Here is a 22,723-nt window from a genome sequence, read left to right on the forward strand (position 1 = left end):
ACGTGTGTGTGTGGTTTCATTACTAAAATATTCAATAGCACCCACTAGTGGCCCAACATGGAAATTACATTGTTTTCAGCATTTATAACATTTCCATGGAAACAGACAAAACGTTACCGTGTAAACAGGAAAGTCTTCTGAAACAAAAACGAAATGACGACAAAACCAGCGTGTGTGTGTGTGTGTGTTACCAGCGTGTGTGTGTGTGTGTTACCGGTGTGTGTGAGTGTGTGTGTGTGTGTGTGTTACCGGTGTGTGTGAGTGTGTGTGTGTGTGTGTGTGTGTGTGTGTTACCGGTGTGTGTGTGTGTGTGTGTGTGTGTGTGTGTGTGTGTGTGTGTGTGTGTTACCGGTGTGTGTGAGCATGTGTCTCTGCAGCGAGCTGGCCCAGGGGAACACCCGGGGGCAGAAGGGGCAGGTCATCTTCTGCACCGAGTTGGAGTAGGCGTTCTTCTTTCCCTTGTTGGGCGGAGTCACGGCCATCGTCGTGGCAACTGTCACCACTTTCCCTTCTTCCTTCACTCCTCCCTCCTTCTCCTCCGCTCCACCGTCTGGACACACAAAGAATCAAAATAGTTTAAATACAACATGTTGTGGTCGGCGCCTCCTGGAGCAGCCGGCGCCTCCTGGAACAGCCGGGTCCTCCTGGAGCAGCCGCCTCCTCCTGGAGCCAGCGCCTCCTCCTGGAGCAGCCGGGTCCTCCTGGAGCAGCCGCCTCCTCCTGGAGCCAGCGCCTCCTCCTGGAGCAGCCGGGTCCTCCTGGAGCAGCAGCCTCCTCCTGGAGCAGCCGCCTCCTCCTGGAGCCAGCGCCTCCTCCTGGAGCAGCCGCCTCCTCCTGGAGCAGCCGGCGCCTCCTGGAGCAGCCGCCTCCTCCTGGAGCCAGCGCCTCCTCCTGGAGCAGCCGCCTCCTCCTGGAGCAGCCGGGTCCTCCTGGAGCAGCCGGGTCCTCCTGGAGCAGCCGCCTCCTCCTGGAGCAGCCGCCTCCTCCTGGAGCCAGCGCCTCCTCCTGGAGCAGCCGCCTCCTCCTGGAGCAGCCGGCGCCTCCTGGAGCCAGCACCTCCTGGAGCAGCCGGCGCCTCCTGGAACAGCCGGGTCCTCCTGGAGCAGCCGCCTCCTCCTGGAGCAGCCGGGTCCTCCTGGAGAAGCCGCCTCCTCCTGGAGCCAGCGCCTCCTCCTGGAGCAGCCGCCTCCTCCTGGAGCAGCCGGCGCCTCCTCCTGGAGCAGCCGGCGCCTCCTCCTGGAGCAGCCGGCGCCTCCTGGAGCAGCCGCCTCCTCCTGGAGCCAGCACCTCCTGGAGCAGCCGGCGCCTCCTGGAACAGCCGGGTCCTCCTGGAGCAGCCGCCTCCTCCTGGAGCCAGCACCTCCTGGAGCAGCCGCCTCCTCCTGGAGCCAGCGCCTCCTCCTGGAGCAGCCGGGTCCTCCTGGAGAAGCCGCCTCCTCCTGGAGCAGCCGGCGCCTCCTGGAGCAGCCGGGTCCTCCTGGAGCAGCCGGCGCCTCCTGGAGCAGCCGCCTCCTCCTGGAGCAGCCGCCTCCTCCTGGAGCAGCCGGCGCCTCCTGGAGCAGCCGCCTCCTCCTGGAGCAGCCGCCTCCTCCTGGAGCAGCCGGCGCCTCCTGGAGCAGCCGCCTCCTCCTGGAGCAGCCGCCTCCTCCTCTCACCAGCTCCTCCTCTCACCTCTCTTGGCCGTCAGCTCGGCGCTCTGCAGGAAGGGGCTGAACTTGTTGGCGTCGGTGGTCGCCAGCATCTTCTCCACGCTGGCGAACTCGCCGCTGGACTCCAGGTCGATAGAGGAGCCCACCAGCTTCTCCTTCAGGGGGAGGGGGGCCAGCTTCTTCCTGGACTTCTTCCTGTGGGAGCAGAGAGGAGGGGGTGAGAAGGAGGAGGAGGAGGAGGGAGAGGGGAAGGACGAGGAGGAGAGGGAGAGAGAGAGAGCGGAGTTCTCCTCGGGAGCAATCATAGGAGTAGGAAGATGATTTGTAGGAGGAGGAGGAGGACTTCGTGTTGTCTACCTGGACGCTCCGTCCGTTGCGTCCTCACTCTGGGGCTCGGGGACGGCGGGGGGTCTGGATGCGTCGGCGGGGGAGTCGGCGGGCGAGGCGGGGAGGGCGGGGGAGGGTTTGGCCTCCAGAGAGGAGGCGTCTCTCTTCAGGAGGTCGGGCGCTCCGGAGACGGAGTGGATGATCTGAGCGATGGACGCCAGCGGTGGCAGCTCCTTCAGGGTGGAGGACGGCAAGGACGAGGAGGCGGCGGCGGGTTTGGGCAGCAGCGGTTTGAGGCGTGGAGCCCGGGAGGCGAGGGGCGGCGTGGAGCCGGGGGGGAGCTGGTAGCAGCCCAGCTGGGGGTGGGGGTGCAGCGGCGGCGGGCCGCACGCCGCCTTCTCATCTTTGGGTGGCGCCAAGGTGAGCTGCTGGTGCTCCGTCTTGATGTCGGCGTCCCGCCGCTGCCGCTTGCTGGGGACCGAGAGGTCGATGGGTTGGTCCAGTGCCGAGCAGTCCAGGGTCGGGGACACGCTCTCCACTTTGACCCCCGGAGACGCCGTCGGGACGCTGGCGCCGCCGCGACCTTTGGCAGAAAAGTCGAGCGGCTGGTCCAGTTCTGCCGGGTAACCCACGGTGTTCAGCTCCTCCACCTTCACCGCCTGCAGCGCCGCCACCGGGGGCGGGCTCAGCCCGTTCAGCGCCGCCGGGTTGCCCGGCGCGGCGCGGGCGGCGGCGGGCAGCAGCGTGGCGATGTGCTCCTCGATCTCCCGCTCCTGCACCTCGGGGTGCTGCTTCAGCAGGTGGTGGATGCAGTTCCGCTTGGCGAGGAAGGCGGCGCCGCAGCGCCGGCACTCGAACGGCTTCTTCTGGCAGCCGTTGTGCGTGCGCAGGTGGATCTGCAGCGCGCGGTACGTCTTCAGGTCCTCGCCGCAGAAGCGGCAGGTGGTCTCGGCGCGGGCCGTCTCCAGCTCCTGCGTGGTGGTGGGCGGGGCGGTGATGGCGGCGGTGACGGTGGAGGTGACGTACTTGATGTTCTTCTCGATGTCCTTCCTGGACGTCTTGGCGTGCTTCTTCCTGAGGTGGCGCTCGCAGTTGGCCTTGACGGTGAAGGGGTAGTGGCAGACGCGGCACACGTACGGCCGCTCGCCGCTGTGCGTGCGCAGGTGTCGGATCAGCGTGGCCTTGTCCGGCGCCACGTAGTCGCAGATGTTGCACTGGTGGGGGAGGATGCCGAGGTGGAAGCGCATGTGTGCCTGCAGGACGCCGGAGAAGGCGAAGACCTGGTCGCAGAAGCGGCACGGGAACGAGCCCCTCGCCGAGCCCGCGTTGTTGTTCCCCACTTTGGGTCCCGGCTTCCTCCCGCTAAGCCCCGCCTCCTCGTGCAAAGGCGCGGTGGCGGCCGGCGGGGAATCCGACAGCGGCGTGTGGGCGTCGCCCATGCACTCGCCATTCCCGGCTGAGGAGGACGAAGAGGAGGAAGAGGAGGAGGAGGACGAGGAGGAGGGCGTCTTGAAGAGCGAGGGGGTGGGCGGCGGCAGGCTGGGGCTGATGCAGCCCAGCGAGGCCTGCTGGGAGCTCTGCAGCGGCGGCGGCGTGGCGGCCAGGCTGGAGCGGGGGCTGATGGGAGGTTTGGGCTTCAGGGGAGGCATCGACTTCTGGACCAGACCTGGAACCCCGGAGACACAGAGACACACAAACATCAGTCCAACATGCCGCCACTCGTCCCCACAGGGACCAGAACCAGAACCAGACCGTCAGTGTGTCAGAAACACACTAGAAAGTCGCCAAGTCAGCAACCGTGCAGAGCGTCTCCACATCGTGCTGCTCAGTTTAGCTCTGTGGGGTGGTGTGGAACTTTATTTTGTAGAGGGGGTTTCTGGTCGGAGGTATTTAGGTGTTACACAGGGTGTGTGCTCTCATGTTGGAAGGAAAGAAAAGTGTGGCTGAATGGAGAAGAAAGTTTGGAGTTCCTCGCTGAACGACTAACCCTAACCCTGAACTAACCCTAACCCTAACCCTGAACTAACCCTAACCCTCGCTGAACGACTAACCCTAACCCTGAACTAACCCTAACCTTCCCTGATCGACTAACCCTAACCCTGAACTAACCCTAACCCTCGCTGAACGACTAACCCTAACCCTAAACCTGAACTACTAACCCTAACCCTGAACTAACCCTAACCATCGCTGAACGACTAACCCTAACCCTAACCCTGAACTAACCCTAACCCTAACCCTGAACTAACCCTAACCCTGAACTAACCCTAACCCTCGCTGAACGACTAGACCTAACCCTGAACTAACCCTAACCCTCGCTGAACGACTAACCCTAACCTGAACTAACCCTAACCCTAACCCTCGCCGCCGACTCCACAACATCATCCTTTTCCCTCCATTATCGGAGTTCTGAGATCGTCAGGACTCATTAGCATTCCATTACGCGCTGCTGTGAGTCCCTGAAAACACTACTTTTTGAAAATGGGAACAGGAAAAGGCAACTTTCAAAATAAATGCTCCAACTCCGAGAAAAATGCTCCCAAGACCACTGAAACTTGTTGTTCTGCACATGCTCAGTAGGTAGTAGTAGTAGTAGTAGTAGTAGGTAGTAGTGGTAGTAGGTAGTAGTGGTAGTAGTAGTAGTAGTAGGTAGTAGTGGTAGTAGTAGTAGTAGTACTAGTAGGTAGTAGTAGTAGTAGTAGTAGTAGTAGTAGTAGTAGTAGGTAGTAGTGGTAGTAGGTAGTAGTGGTAGTAATAGTAGTAGGTAGTAGTAGGTAGTAGAAGACATTAAAAACAAAGGTTCCTCCAGAGTGTCATCGCTCCCAGTCCATATTCTCCTGGACTTGGTACTTTTATTTTGATAGTCACCTGGAATACTAACTAAATTGTTTTCAACATTCCTGCCGTTTCCATGGAAACACAGTTTTCAAAACGTTGGTATGTAAATATGGAACTTTTCTGAAACAATAAAGCAAAAACGAAGCGTTTTCACATGAAACATTTGATGGAAATGGGGCCTTATTATTTCAAATATAAATTTATTATTACTATACTATACTATTACTGTTATATTTTTTTAAAGCATTAAAATTTCTGGGGGGGAATATTTTTATATTAATATAGTTTTAATTAAATAATTTACAAAAAATTCAATCAACCAAAACGATTGTGAATATGAAGTAGTTTAAAATTAATAAATCAAATTATTTAATATGTTAACTTAAATAAGTAAATAGTATTAACATGAACTTATTATGGGATGGTCCAACTCCTCCACTTTTTTCCAGGCAAAGTGAACAGAACCTCTCATCATTGGTGTCTGTGTGATTGGCTGATCAATTGATTGTTTGTTTGATCGTTTGATTGATTTTTGATTGATTGATCATTCTTGCACCCACCTTGACCTCCGGTGAACCCGGGAGCTTTGGCCAGCGGCGGCAGTCCCATCTGATTGGGCGCGGCGGCCGCCACCTTGAGGATCTGCTGGATGTCGGCCAGCTCCATGATGCCGGCGCCGCCCGCCTCGCCCGGCTTGACCCCGGAGGGGGCGCCGCCGCCGCCGTCGGGCTGCAGCAGGAAGCCGGTCTGGAAGGGCTGCAGGGACAGCAGGCTGAGGGCGTCCCGCTGGGTCAGGCCCTGCAGCGGCGAGCCCGACGCCTCCAGCAGGGGGATGCTGAGGGCCGCCAGCCCCCCCACCCCCACCCCCACCCCCAGACCCAGGGTCAGACCCAGACCCCCCGACAGGAAGCCAGACGCCGGCTCCTGGGGCAGGCTGGAGGACGGGGGCTCCACGTGGATCACCTTGATGCTGTCCAGGTGGGCCTGGTGGATCTCGTCATCCGTGGGTCCAGATTTCACCTGGAATCAAGTTCCAGAATCAAGGTCTATTAACAAGGTCCAGAATCAAGGTCCAGAATCAAGGTCTATTAACAAGGTCCAAAATCAAGGTCAACAATCACTCCGACATCTGGAACCATGAGGTGTTCCACAGGGCCCGATGACGGGTTCTCTACGGTTCTATGCAGACGACATCATTTCCATCTCATCATCTTATTAGGTTTTAATATTTAGCTATTTTTAATGTTTCTGATGATTGAATGAATATTAAAATAAAAAAGATAACTGAACCTTTCCTCACTGGCACAGACAAACATTTTAAATCATCATTTATATTCATTTCAACAAATATTTAAAATACTCTAGTAAATAATCTAGTTTAAAGTTTTTCCATAAAAGTGTTGAATTCATGAAGATCGGGTCACTTGTTGTTCCGTTACCTTGGAGACGTGCTGGAGGCCGAGCGCCTGCAGGAAGTGCTCCTGCTCGGAGGGGGGCGGAGCCTCCTCCTGGTCCTCCCTTCTGCTGGCGGAAACTCCTCCTCTATCGTCCTGCGCCTCCTTCTCCTGGGAGGAGGAGGAGTGCTGGGAGGTCTTGTGGAGGTCCAGGGCGGAGAGCAGAGGGAAGGCCTTGTCACAGCCGTCACAGACGAAGCGGTGAAACTTGCTGATGCAGCGCCGCAGGTTGGTCTCACACCAAACCTGCAAACAGACGTCAAAGAACTTTGAAACGAAGAAGATGAAGATGAAGATGAAGAGTCTCCTTGATTTTGTCGTTGCCAGAGATTTTAGCCTCGTTTCCACTGCTCAGTATGTGTGGGTAGGGTACAGTACGGTATTGTACGGAACAATACAGTACGGTACAGTACGGTATAATACGGTACGTGATAGTACATATGCATGGGACAGTACGGTATGTATAGTACAATACAGTGTGGTAAAGTACAGTATTGGTGTGGTATGGTACAGTACACTACAGTACGGTACATATGGATCAGTATAGCCTCGTTTCCACAGTGCCCCTTGGTGCCGGTACGGGTCAGGTCGGAACCGGTTGTTGTGCGTTTCCACTGACTCAGAACAGTTACCGAGCGGTACCATTGGTAACCATTTCTCGCTACCCCTCCACTTGGGGTACCAGGCGCAACGTGCCAGCTATGAGGGGGAGGAGCTTCAACACTGCCGTCTGCTCATTGGTCCGTGACGACCTGTTCTCCCAGCAAGCAGACATTTCCAATCAGTTCTTCGGCAGCAATCAGGAAACTTTTTTGAAAATGTCCTCGTATAATGGTGTCACATCCTGCATGATTACACAACCGTTCATATCCCCGCCTACATTTCAAACCGTTCCCCGTGTAATGGAAACGTGGCACTGATATGGGTCTGGTTACGGATAGCCGACCCCACCCGACCAGCACCGGCACCAAGGGGCACTGTGGAAACGAGGCTTATGGTACATATGGAACAGTATGGTATGGTAGGGTATGGTACAGATAGAACTGTATGGTATGGTACGGTACGGTTCGGTACAGATGGAACAGTATGGTACGGTATGGTACGGTACAGATGGAACAGTACGGTACAGTAAGGTACGGTACAGATGGAACCGTATGGTGCGGTAGGGTACGGTACAGATGGAACCGTATGGTACGATATGGTACAGTAAGGTATGGTACAGATGGAACCGTATGGTACGGTAGGGTGTGATATGGTACAGTACGGTTCGGTACAGATGGAACAGTATGGTACAGTCAGGTACGGTACAGATGGAACAGTATGGTACGGTATGGTACAGTAAGGTATGGTACAGATGGAACCGTATGGTACGGTAGGGTGTGATATGGTACAGTACGGTTCGGTACAGATGGAACAGTATGGTACGATAGGGTATGGTACATATGAAACAGTACGGTACAGATGGAACAGTATGGTACAGTCAGGTACGGTACAGATGGAACAGTATGGTACGGTATGGTACAGTAAGGTATGGTACAGATGGAACCGTATGGTACGGTAGCGTAAGGTATGAGGAGATTCCTCAAGCTGTGCCACAGAGAACGGAGGCTCACGTCTTTACTGAGCAGCGCCACAACTAATGTGTTCCTTGCTGGTCCTGCCACATGATGATGTCACACACCTGCGCTGTTCATAACCCCGCCTACATTTTGTCCGTCCTCTCGGCGGTGGAACCACACAACAGAACTGGGTGGACGCCTCACCTGGGCGATGTGGGAGAACTTCTTGCAGGAGAAGTCGATGAAGGCCAGGTCGTTGAAGCCGGTCGGGATGGACGGGTTGTTCTGGATGAAGGGACGCCCACTAGGGTCTTGGGGGAGGAGCTTATGGACCGCCGCATTGTGACGCAGCAGACCACGGTGAGTCCGGAAAGACAGGCAGCAGAAGTCACACCTGTCGGGGAGAAAGAGAGAGAGAGAGAGAGAGAGAGAGAGACGGAGAGAGAGAGAGAGAGAGAGAGAGAGAGAGAGAGAGAGAGAGAGACAGAGACAGAGAGAGAGAGAGACAGAGAGAGACAGAGAGAGAGAGAGACAGAGAGAGACAGACAGAGAGAGAGACAGACAGAGAGACAGACAGAGAGAGAGAGAGAGAGAGACAGAGAGAGACGGAGAGGGAGAGAGAGAGAGAGAGAGAGAAACAGAGAGAGAGACAGACAGAGAGAGAGAGAGACAGAGAGAGACAGACAGAGAGAGAGACAGACAGAGACAGACAGAGAGAGAGACAGACAGAGAGACAGACAGAGAGAGAGAGAGCGAGAGACAGAGAGAGACGGAGAGGGAGAGAGAGAGAGAGAGAGAGAGAGAGAGAGAGAGAGAGAGAGAGAGAGAGAGAGAGACAGAGAGAGAGATAGAGGGAGGGAGAGATAGAGGGAGAGGAGAGGGAGGGAGGGAGGGAGGGAGGGAGGAAGAGAGATGGACAAATAGACAGAGAAACAAACAAACAAAACAAACCAATGAATAAGGGGCAGAGACGACGTCTCTACCAAAGCAAAATGAAGGAATGATAAAACATAAAATGATCAGTAAACATTAACAGGTAGAAATCAAAAGGCCACAAACAACCAGTTGGTTCATCATGAAGCAAAACATGGATTAAATTAATTATTAATAATAAATTAATTAAAATAAGAATTAACCGCTAAAACTAGAAAACAAGTTTAATAAATTAATAAATAAATAAAAAACACAACTGCATGAAAAGCAAATAACTTAAGCTAAATAATAGATAAATAAATTGGTAGAGAAGAGCCGACAACTAAAGACATAAAATCAAAATACAGAAAGAACCAAAAAGATGCAGTTTGTTAGTGTGGGCAGGAAGATTATACATCCAAAATACAAATACACAAAAACTAAAACCTGAAGATTTTAATTCAAACAGAAAAATACAACAAATTTATTTTGTTGGTTTTTAATAAATATATTTAACTTTATTTCCACAAATAATCTCATTGAGAGACCAGATCTCTCTTTCTACTTTTAAACAAACGAACAACTATTTTGTCACATTAAATAACCAACAGTTCTCCAGGTGACCACCAGGTGGAGCCACTTCTCTTTCAACACATTGAAAAACTATTTTCTCCTCAGAATGATGGAAACGATAAAGCTCCAGATTCAAAACGCCGAACAATCTGTAGGTGTGTGTGTGTGTGTGTGTGTGTGTGTGTGTGTGTGTGTGTGTGTGTGTGTGTGTGTGTGTGTGTTAACCCTACATTGGACCGGCTCTTGTTAAGCGCTGAGAGGACAGCTGCTCAGTGTCTGCTGCAGTCACACACTCTTATCACAGTGTGTGTGTGTGTGTGTGTGTGTGTGTGTGTGTGTGTGTGTGTGTGTGTGTGTGTGTGTGTAATCCCCTCCAACACGCTGTCAGGATAGTTTTTAGGGGTTGGGGGAACCATATGTGGACAAGCAGCACTTGTTGAGCTCTACTCATCTATCACTCAGTCATCATCCTCCTCCCCCCCCTCCCTCTTCCCCCTCCTCCTCCCCCCTCCCTCTTCCCCCTCCTCCTCCCCCCTCCTCCTCCTCCCCCTATTCCTCCTCCTCCCCCTCCTCCTATTCCTCCTCCCCCCTCCCCTCCTCCCCCTCCTCCTATTCCTCTTCCTCCCCCCTCCTCCTCCTCCCCCTCTTCCTCCTCCTCCCCCTCCTCCCCCCTCCCCTCCTCCCCCTCCTCCTATTCCTCCTCCTCCCCCCTCTTCCTCCTCCTCCCCCCTCCTCCTATTCCTCCTCCTCCCCCCTCTTCCTCCTCCTCCCCCCTCCTCCTATTCCTCCTCCCCCCTCCCCTCCTCCCCCTCCTCCTATTCCTCCTCCTCCCCCCTCTTCCTCCTCCTCCCCCCTCCTCCTCCTACCCCCCCCCCTCCCCCTCCCCTCCTCCTCCATTAACTGAATAATTCACAGTCTCCTTTCCGTGTCACTTCGTCTCTTAAGAAGTACAGAAAGTGATATTTATATATTTCTTGTCCACTGGGTGGCAGCACCGAGTCTCCTCGGAGTCTGTACCATCTAGTGGTACAATGTGGTATTACAAGAAGGAGCCAGCCATGGCGAGCTGGACTCGATAAGAGAGACTTTTATTTTTGCTGAACTGGAAGTTAAAAGAAGAGTTAAGAAGTTAAAGTTAACAAAGACCCGTGGAGCGAACCAGTGACACGACCAGAACCTGAGCGAGTTAGCTGGTTCACTTCTAACTTGTTTATGATTGGAAATGTTGTGTATCGTCTCTTTAGAGTCTGGAGGATTTAAGTTCTATTTGTTCTGGTTGGTAGACGAACTCACTGCACCACCTGGTGGCATAAAATGGTATTACAGGTGAGTCATTGGGTTGGTTTTGGTTTAGGGTTGGTAAGGAGTCCTTACCTGGAGGCAAGGCCTGCTAGTGCTGCTAGTGCTGCTAGTGCTGCTAGTGCTGCTAGTTTCACCTGGTTTTAGAGTTTAATATGAAGTTTAAAAACCCAATTTTTTATCAAACGCACCTCATCGTCACTTCGAAGAACTCCTGAAACCTGGAAAACCAAATCTCTCCCTCCCCCCCTCCTCCCCTCCTCCCTCTTCTCTCCCTCCCTCCTCCCCTCCTCCCTCTTCTCTCCCTCCCTCCCTCCCTCCTCCCTCTTCTCTCTCTCCCTCCCTCCCTCCTCTCTCTTCTCTCCCTCCCTCCTCCCCTCCTCCCTCTTCTCTCTCTCCCTCCCTCCCTCCTCTCTCTTCTCTCCCTCCCTCCCTCCCTCCATCCTCCCCTCCTCCCTCTTCTCTCCCTCCCTCCCTCCCTCCATCCTCCCCTCCTCCCTCTTCTCTCTCTCCCTCCCTCCCTCCCCTCTCTTCTCTCTCTCCCTCCCTCCCTCCTCTCTCTTCTCTCCCTCCCTCCATCCTCCCCTCCTCTCTCTTCTCTCTCTCCCTCCCTCCCTCCTCTCTCTTCTCTCCCTCCATCCTTCCCTCCTCTCTCTTCTCTCCCTCCCTCCCTCCTCCCCTCCTCCCTCTTCTCTCTCTCCCTCCCTCCTCCCCTCCTCCCTCTTCTCTCCATCCCTCCCTCCTCCCCTCCTCCCTCTTCTCTCCATCCCTCCCTCCTCCCCCTCCTCCCTCTTCTCTCCATCCCTCCATCCTCCCCTGCAGCCACTCGATCCTCTTACCAGCTGATTAGGGAGGATTTACAGCTCAATATTCTCTCTCCTCCATAACGAGCTCAGCGCCGCCTGCTGACCTCCTTCCATCCCTCTTTTCTTACTTCTCCTCCACACATCTCTCCCCTCCCACCTCCCTCCATCCGTCCTCCAGCTCACTCCTTCTTTCCCATATCCATGATTTAAGTGATTTTACGTATGAGAAAAGTAGAAGTGACAAAGAGGTAAGGAAATAAGGAAACGAGGAGGCAAACTGAGGAGACAAGAGGAAATAAGGAAAGGAAACAAGGAGACAAACTGAGGAGACAAGAGGAAATAAGGAAAGGAAACAAGGAGACAAACTGAGGAGACAAGAGGAAATAAGGAAAGGAAACAAGGAGACAAACTGAGGAGACAAGAGGAAATAAGGAAAGGAAACAAGGAGGCAAACTGAGGAGACAAGAGGAAATAAGGAAAGGAAACAAGGAGACAAACTGAGGAGACAAGAGGAAATAAGGAAAGGAAACAAGGAGACAAACTGAGGAGACAAGAGGAAATAAGGAAAGGAAACAAGGAGACAAACTGAGGAGACAAGAGGAAATAAGGAAAGGAAACAAGGAGACAAACTGAGGAGACAAGAGGAAATAAGGAAAGGAAACAAGGAGACAAACTGAGGAGACAAGAGGAAATAAGGAAAGGAAACAAGGAGACAAACTGAGGAGACAAGAGGAAATAAGGAAAGGAAACAAGGAGACAAACTGAGGAGACAAGAGGAAATAAGGAAAGGAAACAAGGACTCAGAAGAAGAGAGGAAAGGAAACAGGAAATGAAACAGGGAGACAGTGGAAGTAAGGAAAGGAAACAAGGAAATAAGAGGAAGTAAGGGAAGGAAACTGGAAAGGAACCAAGGAGACAAGAGGAAGTCATGAAAGGAAACGAGACAAACTGAGCTGACAGGAGCAAGTAAGGGAAGGAGACAAGGAGACAGGAGGAAGTAAGGGAAGGAGACAAGGAGACAAGAGATAAGAGGAAATAAGGATATCAACATGGAGCAGTGAGGTGCGTTTGATATCAGCATGGAGCAGTGAGGTGCGTTTGATATCAGCATGGAGCAGTGAGGTGCGTTTGATATCAACTTGGAGCAGTGAGGTGCGTTTGATATCAGCATGGAGCAGTGAGGTGCGTTTGATATCAGCATGGAGCAGTGAGGTGCGTTTGATATCAACATGGAGCAGTGAGGTGCGTTTGATATCAGCATGGAGCAGTGAGGTGCGTTTGATATCAACTTGGAGCAGTGAGGTGCGTTTGATATCAACATGGAGCAGTGAGGTGCGTTTGATATCAACTTGGAGCAGTGAGGTGCGTTTGATATCAACTTGGAGCAGTGAGGTGCGCTTGTTTTGTCCAGCGTGAGGAGGTGCGCTCCTTACCTCAGCGCGGTGTCCGGGTGGGAGTCCATGTGTGCGTCCAGGTCCAGTCTGGAGCTGCAGGTCTTGAAGCAGATGGGACAGGGGAGAAGCTCCTCCTCTGACCCGCGGACCGCCGCCGTGGCCTCCTCGGCCATCGTGTCCTCCAGTCCCTGCACAGAACACCACCTCGTCAGAGCGCCCACTCGTCCTGGGGAGGTGGGAGGAGGCGGGACTCGTACCTTCTTGCTGGGCGGCTCCTCGCCGTTCTCGTCCTCGGGGCCCTGCCGCCGTTTGACGGACGGGCGGCGCCGCTTGGTGGGGGAGGGGGGGCTGACGGGCAGGAGGCCGCTGGCCGGGTCCTTCTCGTGGATCTTCATGTGTCTGCGTGGAGGCAGAGAAAACAAACGCACCCATAAATAACATGCTCACCGGGAGACACAACAGCAGGTGAACCTGCAGAGAATCTTGGGTAACAGGGAGGGGGCGGAGCTAAGAACACCTGAGAGGGACCTGACCGGTCGTCCAATGCAGAGGACGCAACGGTGTCAAATTACAAGCCATCAGAGGAGAGGACACAAGGAGAGAAAGAGAGGACACAAGGAAGGAAAGAGAGGACACAAGGAGAGAAAGAGAGGACACAAGGAAGGAAAGAGAGGACACAAGGAAGGAAAGAGAGGAGAGAAGGAAGGAAAGAGAGGAGAGAAGGAAGGAAAGAGAGGAGAGAAGGAAGGAAAGAGAGGACACAAGGAAGGAAAGAGAGGAGAGAAGGAAGGAAAGAGAGGACACAAGGAAGGAAAGAGAGGAGAGAAGGAAGGAAAGAGAGGACACAAGGAAGGAAAGAGAGGAGAGAAGGAAGGAAAGAGAGGAGAGAAGGAAGGAAAGAGAGGACACAAGGAAGGAAAGAGAGGACACAAGGAAGGAAAGAGAGGACACAAGGAAGGAAAGAGAGGAGAGAAGGAAGGAAAGAGAGGACACAAGGAAGGAAAGAGAGGACACAAGGAGAGAAAGAGAAGACACAAGGAGAGAAAGAGAGGAGAGAAGGAGAGAAAGAGAGGAGAGAAGGAGAGAAAGAGAGGAGAGAAGGAAGGAAAGAGAGGACACAAGGAAGGAAAGAGAGGACACAAGGAAGGAAAGAGAGGAGAGAAGGAGAGAAAGAGAGGAGAGAAGGAAGGAAAGAGAGGACACAAGGAGAGAAAGAGAAGACACAAGGAAGGAAAGAGAGGACACAAGGAAGGAAAGAGAGGAGAGAAGGAAGGAAAGAGAGGAGAGAAGGAAGGAAAGAGAGGAGAGAAGGAAGGAAAGAGAGGAGAGAAGGAGATGAAACAAGGAAACAAGGACATAAAGACATCTATAGACAACTCTGGTTTTAATGCTGCTGGCAAACGGTCCGGTCCATCAGAACCAGTGATTCCACTGAGAAGCAAACCAGGAGAAACTGGTTGATGGTTCTGAGGAGAAGCCCTGCAGGTGATGTGAGGAGCAGCAGGAGTCAAGACGAGGTGCCCCTCTTATCTATTAATAGAGCTGCCAGGACAGGCAGCAGGCTGGACGCCCATAAGAGGTCCTCACACTCAGTCAGCAGCTGACGGGAAGCAGGCCACCGACCAATCAGAGGCCGGCAGGGGAGGGGCCACAGGGAGAACAAAGTCCAGTTCAAAGTGCACCGTGACCCCCGAGCCGGCCAATCAGAGAGCAGGAAACACGCCGAGTCAGCAGACACACAATCCTCCAAGTGTGTGTGTGTGTGTGTGTGTGTGTGTGTGTGTGTGTGTGTGTGTGTGTGTGTGTGTGTGTGTGTGTGTCGCAAACAGCTGCTCAGTACAACTTAAAACACACAAACACCCCGAGCAGAAAGAACAGGAGGAGGCAAGGTAAGGAGACACACAAGGTAACAGGAAGGAGACAAGGGAAGGAGACACACAAGGTAACAGGAAGGAGACAAGGGAAGGAGACACACAAGGTAACAGGAGGAGGCAAGGTAAGGAGACACACAAGGTAACAGGAAGGAGACAAGGGAAGGAGACACACAAGGTAACAGGAGGAGGCAAGGTAAGGAGACACACAAGGTAACAGGAAGGAGACAAGGGAAGGAGACACACAAGGTAACAGGAAGGAGACAAGGGAAGGAGACACACAAGGTAACAGGAAGGAGACAAGGTAAGGAGACACACAAGGTAACAGGAGGAGGCAAGGTAAGGAGACACACAAGGTAACAGGAAGGAGACAAGGTAAGGAGACACACAAGGTAACAGGAAGGAGACAAGGTAAGGAGACACACAAGGTAACAGGAAGGAGACAAGGGAAGGAGACACACAAGGTAACAGGAAGGAGACAAGGGAAGGAGACACACAAGGTAACAGGAAGGAGACAAGGGAAGGAGACACACAAGGTAACAGGAAGGAGACAAGGGAAGGAGACACACAAGGTAACAGGAAGGAGACAAGGTAAGGAGACACACAAGGTAACAGGAAGGAGACAAGGTAAGGAGACACACAAGGTAACAGGAAGGAGACAAGGGAAGGAGACACACAAGGTAACAGGAAGGAGACAAGGTAAGGAGACACACAAGGTAACAGGAAGGAGACAAGAGGGAAGGAGACACACAAGGTAACAGGAAGGAGACAAGGTAAGGAGACACACAAGGTAACAGGAAGGAGACAAGGGAAGGAGACACACAAGGTAACAGGAAGGAGACACACAAGGTAACAGGAAGGAGACAAGAGGGAAGGAGACACACAAGGTAACAGGAAGGAGACAAGGTAAGGAGACACACAAGGTAACAGGAAGGAGACAAGGGAAGGAGACACACAAGGTAACAGGAAGGAGACAAGGGAAGGAGACACACAAGGTAACAGGAAGGAGACAAGGGAAGGAGACACACAAGGTAACAGGAAGGAGACAAGGGAAGGAGACACACAAGGTAACAGGAAGGAGACAAGGGAAGGAGACACACAAGGTAACAGGAAGGAGACAAGGGAAGGAGACATACAAGGTAACAGGAAGGAGACAAGGGAAGGAGACAAGGTGTTATAAAAGGATGAGGAATCAAACATTGTCTGTCTTCAAATTTCAGTCCCCCCTCCTCCTCCTGCTCTCTCTATTCCTCCTGTTTCTCCCTCTCCCTCTCCTCCACTTCACCTCCTTTCCTCTCTCCTCCACTCCTCTCCCACTCCTCTACTCCTCCTCTTCTCTCCCTCTCCTCTCTCCTCCACTCCTCTCCCTCTCCTATCCTCCTTTCCTCTCTCCCTCTACTCCACTCCTCCTCTTCTCTCCCTCTCCTCCACTCCTCTCCTCTCTCCCTCTCCTCCTCATCTCTCCCTCTCCTCCACTCCTCTCTCCCCCTCCTCCTCTACTCCCTCTCTCTCCCCCTCCTCCTCTACTCCCTCTCCTCTCCTCTACTCCTCCTCTCTCCCTCTCCTCCACTCCTCCTCCTCCACTCCTCCTCCTCTCTCCTCTCTCCCTCTCCTATCCTCCTTTCCTCTCTCCCTCTACTCCACTCCTCCTCTTCTCTCCCTCTCCTCTCCTCCTCCTCTCTCCCTCTCCTATCCTCCTTTCCTCTCTCCCTCTACTCCACTCCTCCTCTTCTCTCCCTCTCCTCCACTCCTCTCTCCCCCTCCTCCTCTCCTCTCTCCCTCTCCTCCACTCCCCTCCCCCTCTCCTCCACTCCTCTCTCCCCCTCCTCCTCTACTCCCTCTCCTCTACTCCTCCTCTCCCCCTCTCCTCCTCCTCCACTCCTCCTCCTCTCTCCCTCTCCTATCCTCCTTTCCTCTCTCCCTCTACTCCACTCCTCCTCTTCTCTCCCTCTCCTCTACTCCTCCTCTTCTCTCCCTCTCCTCTACTCCTCCTCTTCTCTCCCTCTACTCCTCCTCCTCTCTCCCTCCACTCCTCCTCTCTCCCTCTCCTATCCTCCTTTCTTCTCTCCCTCTACTCCTCCTCCTCTCTCCCTCTACTCCACTCCTCTCTCCTCTACTCCTCCTCCTCTTTACCTCTCCTCCACCTCTCCCCCTCTCCTCTCCTCTCCTCCACTCTCCCTCTCCTCTCTCCCCCTCCTCCACTCTCCCTCTTCTCTCCTCTCTCCTCCTCCTCCTCCTCCTCCTCTCTCCCTCTCCTCCTCCTCCTCCTCCTGTACTCCCCCTCCTCTCCTCCTCCTGAGTTTGCATTGGAAATGACTTCTCCTCGGACTGTGGCGGGAACTGGAGGCGTTTGTGAAGCAAAAACAAGTTGCTCAGACTCGACAAACCGGACCGCCGACTTTCACCACCACTTACAGGAAGAGAGGAGGAGGAGGAGGAGGAGGAGGAGGAGGAGGAGGAGGAGCCAATAACCTCCTCAGAGTGGACAGACGCTGCAGATTCTCCCATTAATGAACACACAGGATCTGCAGTTTATTTTGTGTCTTTATGGAGTTAAGAGACACAAAACGACAACAAAAACAAACCCAACTACAAAAATGACAAAGAAACAGGAAGCAACTCCCCCCCTCCTCCCCCCCCTCCTCTCCCTGCTCCTCTCCTGTCCTCCTGTCCTCTCCTCTTGTCCTCCTCTCCTCCTGTCCTCTCCTCATGTCCTCTCCTCTCCTGTCCTCCTGTCCTCTCCTCTCCTGTCCTCTCCTCTGCTCATGTCCTCTCCTCTCTTGTCCTGTCCTGTCCTCCCCTCCCCTCTTGTCCTGTCCTCCCCTCCTGTCCTCCTGTCCTCTCCTCTCAGACACAAAGAGAGGAAGAGTGTCTGGGTAAAGTGCTGCGACATGCAGCAGATCTTTGTGTCTGTCGGCCTCCAGTCATTCCTTCCTGCCCACAGCTCCTCATACCATCACCCAGTGAACAGCAGCAGCATTCCTCCTTCTGTATCCCACTGTCACTGCACACACACACACACACACACACACACACACACACACACACACACACACACACACACACACACACACACACACACACACACACACACACACACACACACACACACACACACACACACACACACACACACACACACACACACACACACACACACACACACACACACACACACAGACCGTTGGGTGTGATGGTGGACGTCACTGATAAATGACTGAGCGTGTGTGTGAGTGTGAGATGGGGGTGGGTTAGTTTTAAAGTCATCTTCCCACTTCCTGTGCACACCCACCCGCCTCAAACCATCACGGTTGACTGAGGATCCAGTTAAACACTAACTTCCTCCACCCGAGTGTGTGTGCGTGTGTGTGTGTACGTGTGTGCACGTACGTGTGTGTGTACGTGTGCGCGTGTATGTGTGCGTGTACGTGCGTGTGTGCGTGTACGTGCATGCGTGTGTGTGTACGTGTGTGTGTACGTGTGCGTGTGTGCGTACGTGCATGCGTGTACGTGTGCGTGTGTGTGTGTACGTGTGCGCGTGTGTGTACGTGTGCGCGTGTGTGTACGTGTGCGCGTGTATGTGTGCGTGTACGTGCATGCGTGTACGTGTGCGTGTGTACGTGTGCGCGTGTGTGTACGTGTGCGCGTGTATGTGTGCGTGTACGTGCATGCGTGTACGTGTGTGTGTACGTGTACGTGTGCGTGTACGTGCATGCGTGTGTGTGTGTGCGTGTACGTGCATGCGTGTGTGTGTACGTGTACGTGTGCGCGCATGCGTGTGTGTGTGTACGTGTGCGTGCATGCGTGTGTGTGTACGTGTGTGTGTACGTGTGCGTGTGTGCGTACGTGCATGCGTGTACGTGTGCGTGTGTGTGTGTACGTGTGCGCGTGTATGTGTGCGTGTACGTGCATGCGTGTACGTGTGCGTGTGTGTGTACGTGTGCGCGTGTGTGTACGTGTGCGCGTGTGTGTACGTGTGCGCGTGTATGTGTGCGTGTACGTGCATGCGTGTACGTGTGTGTGTACGTGTGCGTGTGTGCGTACGTGCATGCGTGTACGTGTGCGTGTGTGCGTGTGTGTGTGTGTACGTGTGCGCGTGTGTGTACGTGTGTGTGTACGTGTGCGCGTGTATGTGTGCGTGTACGTGCATGCGTGTACGTGTGTGTGTACGTGTGCGCGTGCGTTTACGTGCATGCGTGTGTGTGTGTGCGTGTACGTGCATGCGTGTGTGTGTACGTGTACGTGTGCGCGCATGCGTGTGTGTGTGTACGTGTGTGTGTGCGTGCACAGCACCTGTGCATGTTGCCGTTGGTGGTGAAGGTCTGGGCACAGATGCTGCACTTGTACGGCCGCTCGCCGCTGTGCACCAGCATGTGTCTGTCTAGCGACGACGCCGAGCTCAGGCACTTCCCGCAGATGCTGCACGAGTGGTCGGTGGCGCCGGTGTCGGCGTTGTGCTGCAGAGACACACACACACACACACACACACACACACACACACACACACACACACACACACACACACACACACACACACACACACACACACACACACACACACACACACACACAGAGTCTCAGGTGTGTTCGTTGCCGGGGGTGGAGGCGGGGGGGGGGGGGGTCCTCGCAGGGCCTGGGCTACCTGGCGGATGTGCATGGTCAGCTGGTGCTGCGTCTGGCAGTTCTTGTCACAGAGCGGGCAGATGTAGGTGGAGCCGTCGTCTTTGGTGTCCTGGAGACAGACACAAACATGGACACGCGTCTCTCACGGGTCCATCAATCAAACTTTTCATTTTTCCTTAATATTTGGCCATTTTCTTTGTTTTCATTGGTAAACATTGACATCCTGATTGGTTGAATAAAAAGTCCCAATTTTTGTTGGGATGATCCTCAGGATGTCCCTCATGAAGGGACATCCTGAGGACAGCTTGTGGTACCAGGAGCCGGTCCCGTCCACTTCAGCCATTCACAGCCCGTTTACACATTTCAAGTGAAAACTCATCGTTTCTGCTTTTCCGTTTCAGTGTTTCCTGTTTACACGGCAACATTTTGAAAAATGACAGAAACAATAAAAAACAATATTGTTATCATGCCAGGCCACAAGGTGGCGCTGTTGGCTGTTTTTGTAATGAAACCAAACACACACAGAACAACACGTTCTAAACATTACCAATGGTAGAACACAGACCACCAAGGTGGATTGTTGTTACTGTGACTGTCAAAATAAAAGTACCAAGTCCAGGAGAACATGGAGGAAAGGTTCTGAGTGGCTCAGTGGACCAGGAGCAGCGTTTCAGAAAAGTTGAGTTTTTTTCCCGTTTCCATGGAGACAGAGGCGGAACAATTTCAAAAAGTTGTGTTTTCAGTGTCTCTGAGCGTTTTGGTGAAAACAGAATCCAACCATGGTTCTTCGTTTTCACTTCAAAACTTTGTCGTGGAAACGGAGCCTCAGTATGTGTCGCTTCTCGTTAAACATCTGAAGAGTCACACACACACACACACACACACACACACACACACACACACACACACACACACACACACACACACACACACACACACACACACACACACACACACACACACACACACACACACACACACACACACACACACACACACACACACACACACACACACACACACACACACACACACACACACAGAGAAGCAGAACTTCCCTTTTCCTGTTTCAAACACAGGAAGTGATGACGACGCATGGAATGCTGCAGTGCATGATGGGAGAACAGAAGAGGGGACGGGACAAGGAGGGGGATGAGGAGGGACACCAGGATGCGTCCTCCTTCAGAATCTTTATTTTTCCTTTGTTTTGATGGAAAATCACCTGTTCACACTAAATGCTATCTGTTGCTAATGCTAAGCTAACAAACTGCTCTACAGTGACCAACTGCTTCCTGTGAGGCAGGAGACACTGTGTGTGTGTGTGTGTGTGTGTGTGTGTGTGTGTGTGTGTGTGTGTGTGTGTGTGTGTGTGTGTGTGTGTGTACCTGGCTGCGTCGTACGTTGCGGCTGGGTGGAGCTCTCATGGCGGCCGTGAGCGACTTGCTGGGTGAAGGACTTCATTCATTCATTCGTTCACCCAGAGAACAGAACAGAGAACAGAACAGAACAGAGAACAGAACAGAACAGAACAGAGAACAGAGAACAGAACAGAGAACAGAGAACAGAGAACTTCATGAGTTTTAAAGTCAGACAGTAGAAGTTAGAATGAAAGGTTCCTCCTCCTCTCGGTTCCTCACCTCGGCGAGGGGCCGGCCGAGGAGTTGGCCGAGGTGACGGCGCTTTCCTCTTCTCCGTCTCCTGCTCCTCCGTTGATGGACCCTGTTGCTGACATCACTGCTGACATCATGGCGTTGATGGAGGAGAGGTCTCCTCCTCCTCCTCCTCCTCCTCCTTCAGCTCCAATGACTCCTCCTCCTCGGTCTCCGTTCTGGAGCGGGTCTCGGCCGCTCGCCGCCTCCATCACTGCGTTACTCGCTGCTGAGGAGAAGATCTCTCAGCTCACGGCTTATTGGTGGGACCCTGTGTTAAGCCCCGCCCCCCATACCTTTTAAGGTGTGTTGCATTTTCTCCTCCTTTAGCTCCGCCCATTCTGCCTTTACCTCCGCGTTGGCTCCTCCCCCCTCCTGGAGCTCCTCTGTGGAGTTTTCCATCACTGCTGAAAAGCAAAGAAACAGAGGAAACCTTCAGGTGACGAGTCCATGAGCCACAACATTAAGACCACTAACCTGAGGAGGCACCCCCCATCAGCCACAACATTAAGACCACTAACCTGAGGAGGCACCCCCCATCAGCCACAACATTAAGACCACTAACCTGAGGAGGCACCCCCCATCAGCCACAACATTAAGACCACTAACCTGAGGAGGTACTCCCCCCCCATCAGCCACAACATTAAGACCACTAACCCGAGGAGACACACCCCCATCAGCCACAACATTATGACCACATCACGACCACCCCGAGACTCCTGAAGACGTTCCTTTAACATCTTACAGGTGGACTTAAACCACAGCAAGCTGGAAACATTGGTGGAGAAATGAGTAAAAGTAAGATTATGCAGCTTGAAATATATCTCAAAACAGTCCAATCTGGCTTGACAAATGGCAATTGTTTTCAAAAAGTACCCTAAAATATTTTTAAAATCAATACAAAATGCAACAAATGCAATTGAGAAATTAGCCTAAAATATATATTTAAAAAAAAAAATCTTGCTTAACATATATCAACTAGAACAGGCACTCGGTAGAGCGCATTCCTATGCCAACGCCACATTTGTCACCATGGAAACCAATGGTTTACAAGGTTATTTGATCCACCACACCACTCCTTCCATCATCCATCATTTGTCAGGGTTGTTTGAATTGCTTCATGTCATCACTGTTTGACTCTGATGTTCACACAATTTACAATTTCCTAAGTGAGCACCCCCACGTTGGATAAAGACAAATCATCCCTGAAAATGTCACAGAATTCTGGTGAATAGTTTTTGCAAAAAGTTGTCAAAATGCATACATACAAACCACTAAACTGGAACGGGCCCTCGGGAGAGTGAATACCTTCATCGACGCCACATTTGTTTGGCGAACAGAGTTAGCATCACTAGCATGTTAGCCATTAGCTTTTTTGGATGATAACTCGCCTCAAGGGCCATGATTGATTCTCTACTACTTCATGAACCCTGAGGGCTGTGATTGGTCTGTTCTACTACGTCACTACGTTGTGGCGTAGCTCGCTGCTCCAGTCTGCTGGCTTCACCCGGAGCAAAACTTCAGAGTCAAGTCGCTCATTAATGAGTTCCACATGGTTTCAACCGCCCCTATCCCCAGGTAAGCCCTGCCCACACACCTGAGCGTCAAGGTCAGACTGGTGCCCCCTGGTGGTGGATGGGTGTCTGCCTGTTACATCCCACCAACAGTAGCCTTGACTCAGCTGATAGCATCAGTTTAGCAACGTCTCAGGGGCTTACAGCTAGCATAGCATGACGCGGTTCAGGAGTAACAGGAGGACCGTCTGGAGGAAA

General features: G+C 52.9%; 1 protein-coding gene across 2 annotated transcripts in view; it reads right to left on the bottom strand.

The window, feature by feature from the left end:
• Window positions 1–22,723, bottom strand: part of rreb1a (ras responsive element binding protein 1a) — a 41,803-nt gene that overhangs the window by 8,092 nt on the left and 10,988 nt on the right. Inside the window, exons 2-14 of one of the 2 annotated variants that reach the window (XM_080489689.1) lie at window positions 21,248–21,358; window positions 20,940–21,177; window positions 20,688–20,757; window positions 19,322–19,411; window positions 18,973–19,136; window positions 13,066–13,207; window positions 12,848–12,996; window positions 8,029–8,218; window positions 6,251–6,511; window positions 5,372–5,831; window positions 2,007–3,642; window positions 1,672–1,844; window positions 350–550 (exon numbers count right to left, since the gene is read on the bottom strand). In XM_080489689.1, the coding sequence (XP_080345815.1) occupies window positions 350–550; window positions 1,672–1,844; window positions 2,007–3,642; window positions 5,372–5,831; window positions 6,251–6,511; window positions 8,029–8,218; window positions 12,848–12,996; window positions 13,066–13,207; window positions 18,973–19,136; window positions 19,322–19,411; window positions 20,688–20,757; window positions 20,940–21,177; window positions 21,248–21,353 (3,880 nt within the window). In that variant the 5' untranslated portion in view covers window positions 21,354–21,358. Of the gene's footprint in view, window positions 1–349; window positions 551–1,671; window positions 1,845–2,006; window positions 3,643–5,371; window positions 5,832–6,250; window positions 6,512–8,028; window positions 8,219–12,847; window positions 13,208–18,972; window positions 19,137–19,321; window positions 19,412–20,687; window positions 20,758–20,939; window positions 21,178–21,247; window positions 21,359–22,723 lie in introns of both variants that reach the window. The other variant, XM_080489688.1, reaches the window with a different exon arrangement.

The sequence above is a fragment of the Lipophrys pholis genome, assembly GCF_963383615.2.
Source record: "Lipophrys pholis genome assembly, chromosome: 20".
Classification (NCBI taxonomy): domain Eukaryota; kingdom Metazoa; phylum Chordata; class Actinopteri; order Blenniiformes; family Blenniidae; genus Lipophrys; species Lipophrys pholis.